Raw genomic sequence first — 12,510 nt, forward strand, 5'->3', positions numbered from 1 at the left:
GTTTCAAACTTAGGTTCAAAGTGCTATTCGAATGTCGACAGAAACTACTATGACCAAAAGATACTCATGCGTATAAACAACACTTTCTCTGCTGGTTTGCCTATTGTTCATTCGAATGCAGAGTTTTCAGCTTTAGTGAAACTCAAACACTTTGCAAATAAACTTAACCTTAGTTGACGCAAACTTTGTTCCTGTAAAACTTTTATGTCCTATGTATTTGTCAATGACGGCAGAAAGTTTCGAATTGGAAGATGCAACTGGTGAAAGTATTGTATTACAAGAACAACTTCAACAACAAATAGCTCAAAGAACAACAAATGCAACAACAAAGTCAAGAATAAAAAAAATTTTTTTTTTATTTTATAAAAATGTACAGAATAGATGTTTCAGATTTTTATGACTTCCAAGCATTCAGAAATATGTGTCCATTTCGAGACTATAACAAAGCAGTCGAGAATTTGAAACGTTTAGTCATTTATGTCGACTCTGCCCAGAATGTTATGTCATGAAAGAATGGGATGTTGTCTTTAACAAACCAAGAGCAACAATAGTTTCAGAACAAGAATGTAGACAGAAACTTAAGAAAATAAAAGTCGTACAAGTTGGCATGAAGATGTTAGATGCTTGGGATATCTTATTGTCAAAGTTAGAAGATTTTTCAGTTCGTGGTATAAAGTTCTATACACCATCTCCAAACTTCTATTCTATCTTCACTGGATATAAATACGAACAAGTAGAATGGAAAGAAAATTATAGAAGCTTGGTTAGACCATGTCAAAGAAATTATATGCAATGGAAACGAAAGAGTCTATGAGTATATCTTATGTTGGTTTGCAAACATCTTACAACATCCAAGTGCTAAAAATGAAACTGCTCTCATTATAATTGGAAAACAAGGAACTGGTAAGAACACTTTCTTTACAGATATCTTTGCAAACTGTTAGAGGGCTATTCGAACCGAATATGACAAACTTAGAAAACATCTGCGGTAAATTTAACTCTTCAATAGAGAATATGAAACTTATAGTATGTAACGAACTTCAAAGTATAGATACAACAAAAGTTTTGAACTCAGATGCTTTGAAGAGTCTTATAACAGACAAAGTTGGAGTTGTTGAAAGAAAATATAAAGACCAAAGAGTTTGTGAAAATGTTGCAAATTTCATTATGGTTTCAAACAATGCTGTTCCGATGAAGTTAGAAAGTTCCGACAGAAGATATGTAGTTGTCAGAACGTCAGATTCTCATATGCAAGATACAGAATATTTTGACGACTTAGCAGAAACTTTGACATCTGACTTTTACAACCACTTGTTCTCATATTTCATGACATTAGATATTTCAAAGTTCAATCCAAGACAAATTCCATATACCGAAGAGAGACAAACATTGTTAGAAGCAAACAAGAGTGTATATGAACTGTTTATAGATGAGACTAACTTTGAGTGTTTAGATGAAAGGTCATTGTACGATTCGTATAAACAATATTGTCAAGAATATGGTTATATGGCAGCTTCTAAACGTACATTCTTGGCAAATGTCAAAAATCTTTTAGATGTTCAGAACGGCGTATATACAAAGAAAAATTTTTCTGAGTAAATTTTAAAAAAATATTTTTTTATCCGATAGAAAAGATGGCAAAATTCATCTCAGTAAATAAGTACATGACAGAAGTCAAAGAAGAACTAGACCCATTCGCTTATTTGAATGTTTACTTCTACCATTTTGAAAAGTCTACATTTGACAAAGTTTGGAACATCGAACCAGTTAAGTTTGCTATTGTGACTAAAAATGGTGCGAAATTTGAAGACTTAGACATTGACGGTATGTTGACAGTCAAAGAAAATTTTGACAGAAAGTTCTCAAAACTCGAAGAAGGCAAAGCATACAAACTTGTTATACCTTATGAACCAAAGAAAGCAGACGACTATGAATATTATGAGTCTAAGATAGTTGAAGTTCAAGGTAAATTGGGTAAAAAGATTTTAGAGTCTAAACCAGTGTTTGCTCCTAAAGAGGAAGAGAACATTGACATTGACCCAGAAATGTTCTAAAAATAAAATTTTATTTTTACATGTCAAATTTCTTTTTCTCTGGCTCTGGTTCAGGTTCAGGTTCTTTCTTCTCTTCTACTTTTTTCTCTTTCTTTCCTTTCTTCTTCTTCTTCTCTGGTGGAGTTATGTCAAACTTCTCAGAACCATATTTATGTAAAAGTTCTTTGTCCTTTAATAGCTCATCTATTCTGTTTTCTATTTCATCTTCAAGAACAGCGCATGTGTCTTCTTTGCATTCTAAGAACTTTTGTTGGACTTCAGCTTTCCAATCGGCGTCATCTCTGTCAACAAGTCTGTCATTGACAAATTTTAAGACTGCTCTTTGTAATGTTTTATGGTTCTTGTCATATTCCCAGAAACAGAACTTTAGAACAAATTCACCTTTCTTGTTTACACTATGTAAGATTTTATGGTCGACAGAAGTTTTAGAGTCAAAAAGCTTGTCTCGAATATAGATAGCGAAATCGCTAGACATTTTCTAAAAGATAAAAATTTTAATTTTTCTAAAAATATGTTAGAAAAAAAGTTTGCTGACATTGACAAGAAATTTGAGAATGTTTTGAAGAAGAACAAGAGGAAGTTAGAAAATGCTCAGATAAAGCCTATACATGACAAGTTCTTATTTGCTCAGAATGGTATAACAGGTCTAATCGCACCACCTGGGTCGGGTAAGACTTTCACTTATCTTAAAATGGCTGCACAACAACAAGAACTAGATGAGAAGAACCCATTCTATGAGTTAGTTGTTATTTGTAGTACTTCTGGTCAATTTGACCAAACCGTCAATTCGTTCAAAGATATTATAAAGAAGTCTAAGTTAGTATGTATAAAGGATACTGAGTTGTTAGATTGGATAAAGAAGTACCAAAGAAGAGTTTTGAAGTATAATGCTATAAATGAGTATATAAATTCTAAGTTTAAAGACCCAAATGAGGAAATGCAGAGAATATTAGAGAAGAAACACTTCAGAAACAAACAGAAAGAGATAGAATACATTTCGAAGAAATTGCAATCGTACGATTGGAAAACGTACCCTCATAGGTGTCTTCTTATCTTAGATGACTTTGCTTCTCATCCTTTGTTAAAGAACAGAGAACAAGACATGTGTCGAATTCTTAAGAAACTTAGGCACTTTAACATCTCAGTTGTCATTTGTGTACAGACAGCAAAGAGTTTAAGTAAGGATGTTAAAAGAATACTTACTGACATCATACTTTTCCCTGGATTGTCCGAAGACGATTTCATGGAACTTATGAAAGAGTCCATGGCAGGTAAGTTTGACAGACATGAACTATGGGAGAAGTACAAAGTCATACAAGACCCTCATACTTCTTTCAGAATTCACATCTACGCGAACAAAGTTCAAATTGTAAAAAGTCAGCAAAAATAATGTTTATGTTAGAATGTTAGATCTAACATGTTTTCTAACATGTTTTCTAACATAACTATTTACAAGCGTTTTACATGGTATATGTTGCGATGGTTCATGACTCTAAACAATTTCGTGGCTTCAATTTCTTCTTTTAGTACATCGAATGTTTTAACGATACCGAAAGTTTCTTTATACTTCTTCTTGACGTCAGATAGAAGGAAATCGTCAGCTGTTGGATAGTTTTTGTTTAGAAATGTCAACATGTCCATTTTATCTTCTGCTGGTTTCTCTGCTTCTTTCTTTAAATCTGCATAGTCGTTTCGCATACGTTCTATCTCTTTGACGGAGTAGTTATATTTCCTCATTGCTGCTTTACATTTAGAACATTGTGGGTTCATTTTTGCGTTATATTCTGAAACCTTACCTGCTAAAACAACTAAGGCGTCAATGGTTTTCTTCATCTCGAACATAGCGGGTCTTATTTGTTCGTTCCATACCTTACCCCTACTATCTTTATCTCTTATTTCCCAAACACATTTTGCAACTAATGAAACAAAGTTGTCGTAGGTCTTAAATTCTTCGGATTTGTAAAGGTCAGAGATGTTCTTATATACCATGTCGCAATCTTTGTCCATAACCTTATGGTTGCAATGAAAACCAAGGAATTCATAATTTACCTTTCGTATGAACTTCTTTATTTCTACTGAGTCAGTTGCTTTGACTTCTATTTCGTCAAATTCTGGAATAGTGAGTTTTTGTTGTTGGATTTCAGGAAGTTTAGGTAAATGGTCAATAATATCCTGCATTTCATAAAGATACTGTTCATTTGTTTCATCTTTCGCACTACAGTCTAAATTACTTGTTAAAAGTTCTTGCTTTATCTTCTGGATTTTTGTTTCGAAAGTATATGAAGAAGGAATGAAGCTTTTCATCTCTACTAACATTGAAGTTGGGTTCATGACTAACGAGTTTGGTGCTGTTGTTGCTAACATGTTCTTACAATAAAAATAAAAAATATTTTTTTAAAAAAACCAACTTTATTTTTTATTTCGGGAAAATTCATGATTTTCGAGAGTTTTAGACCATGTTAGAAAACGTGTTAGAAAACATGTTAGATCTAACATTCTAACATAAATTATATTTTTGGTGTAAAATTCATGAAAATTCAAGAGTTTTAGACCATGTTAGAAAACGGTTTAATAGAAAAAGTGTTATTTTTTCATGTCCGAAGACTCGAAGGTGCAACACTTCCAAAATACCGACGAACTCAGAAGAGCAGCATGGCAGTATCTTCTTGACAACTTCTTTGAGTTCTCCAGGCACACCTTGGAAAATGCTGAAGAACTCCGACACAGAGAATTTGGAGAAATTGCACTCCAATACTACCTTGACAAACAAAGGGTAAACAAAGGGTAAAATAAGACTAAAAACTTAACGTTTAAAAAGTGACATTTTTATGAGCTCCGAGTCACCGAGAAAACTTGGTCAGATGTTAGCAGCTTACTTCCCCGAGGAGGATGGAAGCGTTACATACATAGGTTCAAAAACAACGAACCTGGAATTGCGTACCAAATTCGCAATTACATGACCATGGAGAGTACGAAAGGTTTCTACAAGAGAAACCAGCTCTAAACAACTCAGAAAAGAAAGAGTAAAAAGTTTAACTCGTAATTGTTTATTTTTTTACTTGTATGGGCAAGCTGCAAGAATGAAGTCGACTATCTCGGTCTTTGTCTTGACCAGTTGGACTGCTCTTGCGAGTACGTCTGTTTTACGGTCTCCAGCTGGTGTCTGACCTTCGTAATTGCGCATGTTCTTGAGAGCTCCAACTGTAAATGGTTGTAGGATGAAGAGTCTCTCAGACTGCTTGAGGTAGTCGTCACGGTCACGAACCGAATCTGTGGTACGAGTCGAATTGGTCGACCTTAGGGAAGAGACTGAAAGCCTGTCGTCTTCCATAGGGGCTGTGGCATACTCTTTGCGTAAACGGTTCAGACCTTCTTCGAACTCTTGGTCTCTCTTGGATTGAGATTGGAATTGGAATTGGGGTGGAGGGTTTGACATGAACATCCAAGGGTTAGGGCAGTAAGGCATAGGCTGAGGAGGGTAGTTCGGGAAGCCTTGAGGAGGTATTTGGTAGTAATTTGGAAATTGGTAGTAATTCGGAGGTACTTGTTGGAACTGAGGTACTTGTTGGAACTGAGGTTGCTGAGGTGCAGGGGCTGGTGCTTTAGGTTCCTCTGGTTGGGATATGGGCTCGGTTGGTGGTACGTCGGACATTGTCTTGAAACAATAAAAGACTTGTCTTGAAACAATAAAAGACTTGTCTTGAAAAATAAAAGACTTGTCTTGAAAAAGTAAAAGACTTGTCTTGAAAAAGTAAAAGACTTGTCTTGAAAAAGTAAAAGACTTGTCTTGAAAAAGTAAAAGACTTGTCTTGAAAAAGTAAAAGACTAAAAGTACTTGTCTTGAAAAAGTACGGGTATCGTCTGAAATCAAGACCACTGTTCTCAAATTTGAGAACTTTACACCAAAAAATTTCTTGAAAAATAACGGGTCTTGTCTTGAAAAAGTAAAAGACTTGTCTTGAAAAAGTAAAAGACTTGTCTTGAAAAAGTAAAAGACTCGTCTTGAAAAAGTAAAAGACTCGTCTTGAAAAAGTAAAAGACTCGTCTTGAAAAAGTAAAAGACTCGTCTTGAAACAATGACCGACATAGACCCAGCAGATGAGGCAATCTACCTTATAGAGATAAATGAGCTAGTTAGGAACTACCTGAGCCATCTGAAGTCAAACAAGACCATTGCAGGCTGGGTGTCTGGAAGAAGTGCGCTTAAAATTGAAATTGACACTGGAATTGTCCTGCAAATACCAGAAAACACTCCTTTCGACGACATAAAAGAGATGAAGAAAGAAGTCCTCTTGAAGTTCTTTGCCAAGCGTCCTTGGATACTACTTCCAAACAGAGAGAACCCAACTGTACGAATTGCCCAAATTCTCAGAGGACTCTTACACTTCTCGGGTCGGGCGTTCTTCATAAACACAGAGGGCGACATCGTACCTTTACAGTAAACATCTCATTTTAACTTCACTTTTTTATGTTTTTACTCACACTCGTACTCAACAGGTATGTGTACACATATGTCAACTGTGAACCTTGTATTGACCGGTCTTCCTGCAAATGCAAGTTCGGTCAATACACAATTTATGGTGGCAAGAAAGACAGTGGGGAATGTTATTCTGACATCTGTTGTTGCGCTCGAGAGAGAATTGAAATTCCAGACCCAACTCCAACACCAACACTCAAGTTGCCAAAGACTCATGTGAAGAAGAAGCCTTCTGGTAAGTTTCTTATAGCCATATACATGGCACGCTTTGAGTAAAAACATTTTTTTCATTTTTTGAATGAAGCAAGTTAAATTCGTCCCACACCAATCTCAATGGACCGATGAAGAGTTTCAAGCTATGGTTGAAGACGTTGAGAACGACATAGACGGCGAACTTGAAGGAGCTCAAACCACAATTGCAACCAAAATTGCACAAGTCAAGAAGAGATAGCTCCACTTAAAGCTACCAAAGCTACTCTTGACCTCATGGATAGTTACCGTTTAGATGTCAAGAGTGGAATAAGACAATTAAAATTAAAACTTCTAAACTACGAAGCTATACTCCAAAAGTTAGCAGAAATGAGAAGACTTTACCAGAGCTACTTACATGTAAGGGACTTACCTTCAAGCAGTCCGACCAAAGATGAATTTTCTGACATTGTCCCAATTTTGTCCGAAAGTCAGCTCAGATGTTTTGAACTGCTCCCAACATATCCAGAATATGAACGTTTGCCTGAACTCTTCCGCAATCTCAAAAAACGTTTTTTGGTTCTCATGTTCGAAACTTTTATCGGAAGAGACAACAAACGTTCAGAAGAAGAACAAGATATTATTTTAAACTTGTTGTATGACATAACTGTCATAACAAGCTTTTTGAAGTAAAACCGTCATTCTCAAACCACTTCATTTTTTCGATGTCCGAACAAGCACCGAAGCCGAACACAATGGCAGATGTCCTTTCAATGTTGCCAGACAAGCGCCCAGTTCAAATTCAAATTTTGAATTTGAAAGCTCATCTGACAAACACCGTTAAGACTCTCCAAAGTAGTCTTATGGAAGAGATGAAGGGACTTAAAGCCGATGTCCTCATGAACCAAGCTTCCAATGAGAAAGCCTGAATGATTTCGGAAACCTTGCGCATTTACGCGAGAGAGAACCGAGACCTTGCCAGACTCATCTACCGTTTCTTCGAAGAGATAGACGCCATCTGGAAGGTACTCGGAAAGGACAGAACCTCCAACACCGTAATTCGTGAGTACCAAATTGAAGAAGGAATTGTCGAGGAAGAAGAGAAACACGAAGAAGAGAAAGAGAAGAAGAGGAAGAAGAGAAACACGAAGAAAGGAAGTTTGGGCAACCCTTGTTGCCGATGACAGTTACGAAATTTCCCAACCCTACCCATACAAAATCCGCAACAAGGAGACAGGCAAGGTTCTTACCCCAGTCCTCAACAACTTGGGACACTTGAACCTTAACCTTCGGAATCGCGGTTCAATCTCCATGGGCAAGCTTGTCGCAATTCAATGGGTTCCAAATCCAGACAAGAAGACGAAGGTCAGACACATTGACGGTGACAAGCTCAACAACCGTAAGGAGAACCTCGAGTGGTTCTAAGAGTAAAAAAATTTTATTTTAGGGGGAAACCCCGAGTAAATTTAGGTGTTTATTTGATAAGTAGCTTAAATTAAGGAATTTGGACAAGTAGTTCCTGACCCTGAATTGGACTCTTTCGTCATCCCAGTTGCGTAGGAGGTCGTCCCAGAGGAGTTGGTAGAATTGCCAATCCAAGGACGATTTGTCCTCCCAGGCATTGAGGATGTACTGCTCGTAGAGTCTCATGACCTCTGCCTTGCACCAGACACCCTCTCCCTTGGAACGTAAGGCTTCTTCGAAGTGCTCGAATGCGATTGGCTGCGACCATCTGAAATGACACTTTTTGTCCGTTTGGTCAATGTTCGTGTCTCGTGCCATAGTCGACGAAAATACAGACAAACAGGTTATATATGAGTTTGAGACCAAGAATGGTGTAACTCGACCTGTCCGATTCAAATTCGAATAAAAATTTTTTTTTCATGCAATGTTTTATTTCTGTGCCGTCTTCAAGTATGCCCCAGTACTTACGCTTGGAGAGGACATGAACTTCGGTGAAAATTTTGTCCAATTTGAATTGACCCATCTTTTCACCGACCATTCCCATTTCAATGAGTTTGTTATACCTTCTTCGTTCGTCATGAGTGCGTCAATGTTCTCATAGTAAACCTTCACTTTGGATTTGACTTCGGAGAAGAATTTGTTGTAGTTGTCAAGGACTGCCTTTGCGAACTGAGGGTAAGACCAATGTTCGACAATAGGTTTTAATGTGGTTACTAAGCCACTTTGACCTTGAGTGAATTCGTACTTCAAAACAAAAGGAGAAAACCTTTCAACAAAGTTGTCGACCTTCTCATAATGTTTACTCTTCATCTCTTGAGGTTTCTTAATGGAATATCCCCATGTCGAATTCATAAGCAATTTGAGTGTCATTGCAAGTTTGGGGTTTGAAGCTTTCCTAATATCATACAGTTGTTGTATGACTTTTCCAACTGTATAGTTCCTTCCTGGGAACTCACCATCTTCGTTTGGAATTCCAGTCGGGATATATTGGACGAACCTCATGTACGCAGCGTTAAGGTCGACATAGTATATCTTTTCTGAGTCGAACTTGTCGCAACCAATGGTCCAGTTCGTGGAAATTCAAGTGAGTCTCTTATCTTCTGAGAAACTTCTCCTGTTATCTCATAAACATCGTCGAAGCAACCTGTTTCATATAAAACCTTCTGACCTAACTCAGATGCTCTCCAATACAATTTGACGTCAATTGGATGTCTCAATGGAAGTTTGTTTATAGCATCTTGAAGTTCTTGCAACCTCATTGGAAGTTCTTCTGGTTCAGGTTGGTATCCGAACAATCCAACTCCTTTTGGAAGTGTACTTCTTTTGTGCTATAACTTTGTCTGGAACAACTTTTGGTCTTGCTAACAATGAAAAGTTTGTTTCGTCTTTTGGTACAAAAGTTTCTGTCAGCTTGTCATCTGGAATTGGTTCCAACAAACCTTTCTCGAAAAGAATGTTTACAGCTCTGACAATGTTGCACTTGCCTTTTCCGAACAATGGGTTTGTAAGACTTTCGTTCAACATGAAGTGGTTGTGGACAATTACAATCTTCAACCATGGTAAGTCTTTGTCAACAACATAGTCGTCATGTGAAGAACCTTTAGCTGTAGGTATGTTGACTCGGATATTGACATTTGCCAACGGTGCAATTTTTGCCAATTGACCTCTGAGAATGTACCTTGTCTTCACACATGACTCAAGATACTTCATCTTCTCTCTGTAACAAGACCAGAGTTCCTGAGACATGTAAGAATACAAGGTTCATTGACAATTGTTTCAATTGAATTGTAAATTCCATACCTTGTCAAGTCAATGTCAGACTTATTTATGAACGGGAAGTATCCAGCATGTTGTCTGACTGCTTGAGGGTTAGGTTGGTACCATTCGAACTTGACACTTGCAATTCCTTCAATTGCATTCAAAATGTCTGAGTCGGAGTCAACCATTTGTTCTCTCTTTGTAGTCTTGAAAGCGTCAAGAAGTTGCAGCTGTTGTGACATTGCCATGTGCATAGTAAATGTGACCATCCAAATCTGTTATGGTCAATCTGAGATTGTATCCTTTCTTATTTCCGTCTTGTATGGCAGCAAGTACACCCCATGAAGCCTTCTTTGTTCTTTCCTTCGTCAAAGTTTACTGTAAAGGTTCGACCAGATGTAATTTGACTTCTAACTTCACGATACTTTTCATATGCATATCTTGTTCTTTCCATGGGAGCATGTGCGTCTTCACCTTTTCCTTTTTTCCTTCTCAAAGGATGCAATTGTTCGTCATGTTTCCAGTAGAATCTGGCAAAGCCGTCGTGTCTTCAACTTGAGGCTCAGTAACATCGAAAGGTATGTCCATAAGACGTTCTTCTTCTAACCTCTCTAATCTGTTTGGATAGTTGTGCGCGTGCTGTTTCTAAGTCCATTTCATAGCGAAGACCAGCCAGTTTGTCATAGACTTTTATGGGTCTTCCCTTCCTATATTTAAAATTCTTCGAAACTTTCCAACATATCTTTCTAACTCTGCTTTTTTCTAGCAGATTTTCTATCCATTCTATATGGGGGCATTTTTATAAAAATAAAAAAATGTTTTTTCTTTACTTTACGTAACCGCCTGCTGCCATAAGTCTTTGACGCCAACCCATACCAGCTAATGAAGGTTGACTTGGTTTAGTTTGGAAACTAAACTTTGGTTTTGGTTTATCTTCAGTTTTTGGTTTCTCTTCTTCTATCGGTTTTTCGTCACTTTTCGGTTCCTCTGACTTTACCTCACCTGCAGGAACAGTTGTGTCGTCAACATCTTCATAAATATCATATGCCATTTGTTTTTGTTTTCCTTTCAACTTTTTGTGTTTGTTGTAAAGTTTAGAATATTTCGACTCTAAGTCAATGAGATGTTCTATAATGAACTGTTGGTCAGTGAAGTAAACTTTTCCATCTGTTGTCTCGAAAGCTCCTTCAGACTTCAATATTTTATTTGTGAGAGTCTGTTTCTTTTTTGAGATACTAGCCGTTCCATTTCTATGAAAAGTGACTTTGTAGTTAGGGTTTGTATTTCCAGACCTGGCACTTTCTATTATTGAATTTTTCTCTTCATCTGTAAGTTTTTGACAGGTTTTGACAATGGTTCTGAACTTTTTGTTTTGTGGTGTCAAATCTACCGTTTCAACTTCTTCGGTCATTTCATCTCAAGTAAAAATTTTAGTTTGTTTTGTTTTCAACTGGTTGTTTAGGTTTTTTAAGTCGGTCTAAAACTTCCTGAGGTATAGGAAGAACTTGACAAACACGTGGTTGTGTAACTGCTGGAAGCCGACAAATCCATCTTGAGCCCATTTGTCTCAATGCTGTATTGTTCATTTCATCTCAGTAAAAAAATTTACATTCCCCACGTTTGAGGCGGTTGCGGTTGGTTGTTGTTTACCCACTGTTGTGCATGGTTATATCCTCTGTTAAAGAATCTTTCACCTTGGTCCATGTAGTGTCCTGCTTGGTTATAGTAGTCATTTGCTTTGTTATAGTAGTTTCCTGCTTGTCTTCCTACATTGTCCATCCATCCTTGAACTTTTCCTCTTGTTTCAGGATTTGGAATAAGATTTGCTGCATCTCGTGCTACATCCCAACCTTTCTGTACAGTTTGTATAATAGGTTGTGCTTTCTCTTTAAGTATACCTAATGTACTCAAAATCTTCCTTCCAATTCCAAATGCACCTCTGGCTAGTGTTCCACTGCGGGCAAAAATCTAGATGCGACTCCTGCTAATGCGCCAAATAAACCCATTTCTTATGGGTTAAAATGACGAATTCAAACAAGGACCCGTATGTTTCTAAGGCAACAAAGAAGCACTCATGGTAAAAATCTTTAGTTCAACACCAAATGCTTGGTTTATGGATATCTTGGAAAACATTCCGAGGTATAGAGAAGATGGACCACCATATTGGCTAATATTTGTCGGTCAAAACACAAGATACTGTGAAGCCATACCATTACAGTCCAAAAATATTTTAGATGTGAAAACTGCTTTGACAATATTTGTTGACAAATACCATCCAACAAAACTGACATCTGACTGTGAAAGTTCTTTCAAATCAGACGATATTAAAAACTATCTGCGTTCAAAAAATGTAAACCAATATTTCATTGTCGACCAAAACCATTCTGCTCTTGGTGTCATTGACAGTTGTATAAAAATCTTAAGAGACTTAAACCAACCACAAGGTGGTGAAGCAAATGAAATGTCATATGACGACAAATATAGACATTTCTCCATGGCAAAGATGAGACAAGTTTTAAATATTTACAATAGCCGTAAACAAAAAGGTTTGGGAAACCACTCCCCGAA

General features: G+C 37.1%; 7 protein-coding genes and 7 pseudogenes across 14 annotated transcripts, besides 1 other annotated feature; 7 read left to right on the forward strand and 7 right to left on the reverse strand.

Annotated features, from left to right (window-relative positions):
• Positions 1–12,510: part of a mobile genetic element that runs on past both edges of the window.
• On the forward strand, positions 506–1,460 carry TVAGG3_0785250 (annotated as a pseudogene). The gene has a single exon. A coding segment is annotated over exon 1 (955 nt).
• TVAGG3_0785260 lies at positions 1,708–2,054 on the forward strand (annotated as a pseudogene). Its single transcript has one exon. A coding segment is annotated over exon 1 (347 nt).
• TVAGG3_0785270 (uncharacterized protein) lies at positions 2,071–2,529 on the reverse strand (the record flags this gene model as incomplete). Its single annotated transcript, XM_051246528.1, has 1 exon — positions 2,071–2,529. The coding sequence occupies one exon, from the start codon at positions 2,527–2,529 to the stop codon at positions 2,071–2,073; it is 459 nt and encodes a 152-aa protein (XP_051082003.1).
• Positions 2,566–3,444, forward strand: TVAGG3_0785280 (protein of unknown function, DUF4106 family; the record flags this gene model as incomplete). Its single annotated transcript, XM_051246529.1, has 1 exon — positions 2,566–3,444. The coding sequence occupies one exon, from the start codon at positions 2,566–2,568 to the stop codon at positions 3,442–3,444; it is 879 nt and encodes a 292-aa protein (XP_051082004.1).
• Positions 3,504–4,418, reverse strand: TVAGG3_0785290 (organellar and viral DNA polymerase type B; the record flags this gene model as incomplete). Its single annotated transcript, XM_051246530.1, has 1 exon — positions 3,504–4,418. The coding sequence occupies one exon, from the start codon at positions 4,416–4,418 to the stop codon at positions 3,504–3,506; it is 915 nt and encodes a 304-aa protein (XP_051082005.1).
• On the forward strand, positions 4,883–5,081 carry TVAGG3_0785300 (annotated as a pseudogene). The gene has a single exon. A coding segment is annotated over exon 1 (199 nt).
• TVAGG3_0785310 (uncharacterized protein) lies at positions 5,110–5,385 on the reverse strand (the record flags this gene model as incomplete). Its single annotated transcript, XM_051246531.1, has 1 exon — positions 5,110–5,385. One exon carries the CDS (start codon positions 5,383–5,385, stop codon positions 5,110–5,112), a length of 276 nt encoding a protein of 91 aa, XP_051082006.1.
• On the forward strand, positions 6,523–6,807 carry TVAGG3_0785320 (uncharacterized protein; the record flags this gene model as incomplete). The annotated part of the gene is made up of 1 exon (XM_051246532.1): positions 6,523–6,807. The coding sequence occupies one exon, from the start codon at positions 6,523–6,525 to the stop codon at positions 6,805–6,807; it is 285 nt and encodes a 94-aa protein (XP_051082007.1).
• Positions 6,830–7,413, forward strand: TVAGG3_0785330 (annotated as a pseudogene). Its single transcript has one exon. A coding segment is annotated over exon 1 (584 nt).
• On the forward strand, positions 7,446–8,145 carry TVAGG3_0785340 (annotated as a pseudogene). Its single transcript has one exon. A coding segment is annotated over exon 1 (700 nt).
• TVAGG3_0785350 lies at positions 8,597–9,708 on the reverse strand (annotated as a pseudogene). Its single transcript has one exon. A coding segment is annotated over exon 1 (1,112 nt).
• TVAGG3_0785360 lies at positions 9,783–10,724 on the reverse strand (annotated as a pseudogene). The gene has a single exon. A coding segment is annotated over exon 1 (942 nt).
• Positions 10,769–10,993, reverse strand: TVAGG3_0785370 (phage tail repeat-like family; the record flags this gene model as incomplete). The annotated part of the gene is made up of 1 exon (XM_051246533.1): positions 10,769–10,993. The coding sequence occupies one exon, from the start codon at positions 10,991–10,993 to the stop codon at positions 10,769–10,771; it is 225 nt and encodes a 74-aa protein (XP_051082008.1).
• On the reverse strand, positions 11,373–11,528 carry TVAGG3_0785380 (uncharacterized protein; the record flags this gene model as incomplete). The annotated part of the gene is made up of 1 exon (XM_051246534.1): positions 11,373–11,528. The coding sequence occupies one exon, from the start codon at positions 11,526–11,528 to the stop codon at positions 11,373–11,375; it is 156 nt and encodes a 51-aa protein (XP_051082009.1).

Source organism: Trichomonas vaginalis, chromosome VI, assembly GCF_026262505.1.
Source record: "Trichomonas vaginalis G3 chromosome VI, whole genome shotgun sequence".
Taxonomy (NCBI): domain Eukaryota; phylum Parabasalia; order Trichomonadida; family Trichomonadidae; genus Trichomonas; species Trichomonas vaginalis.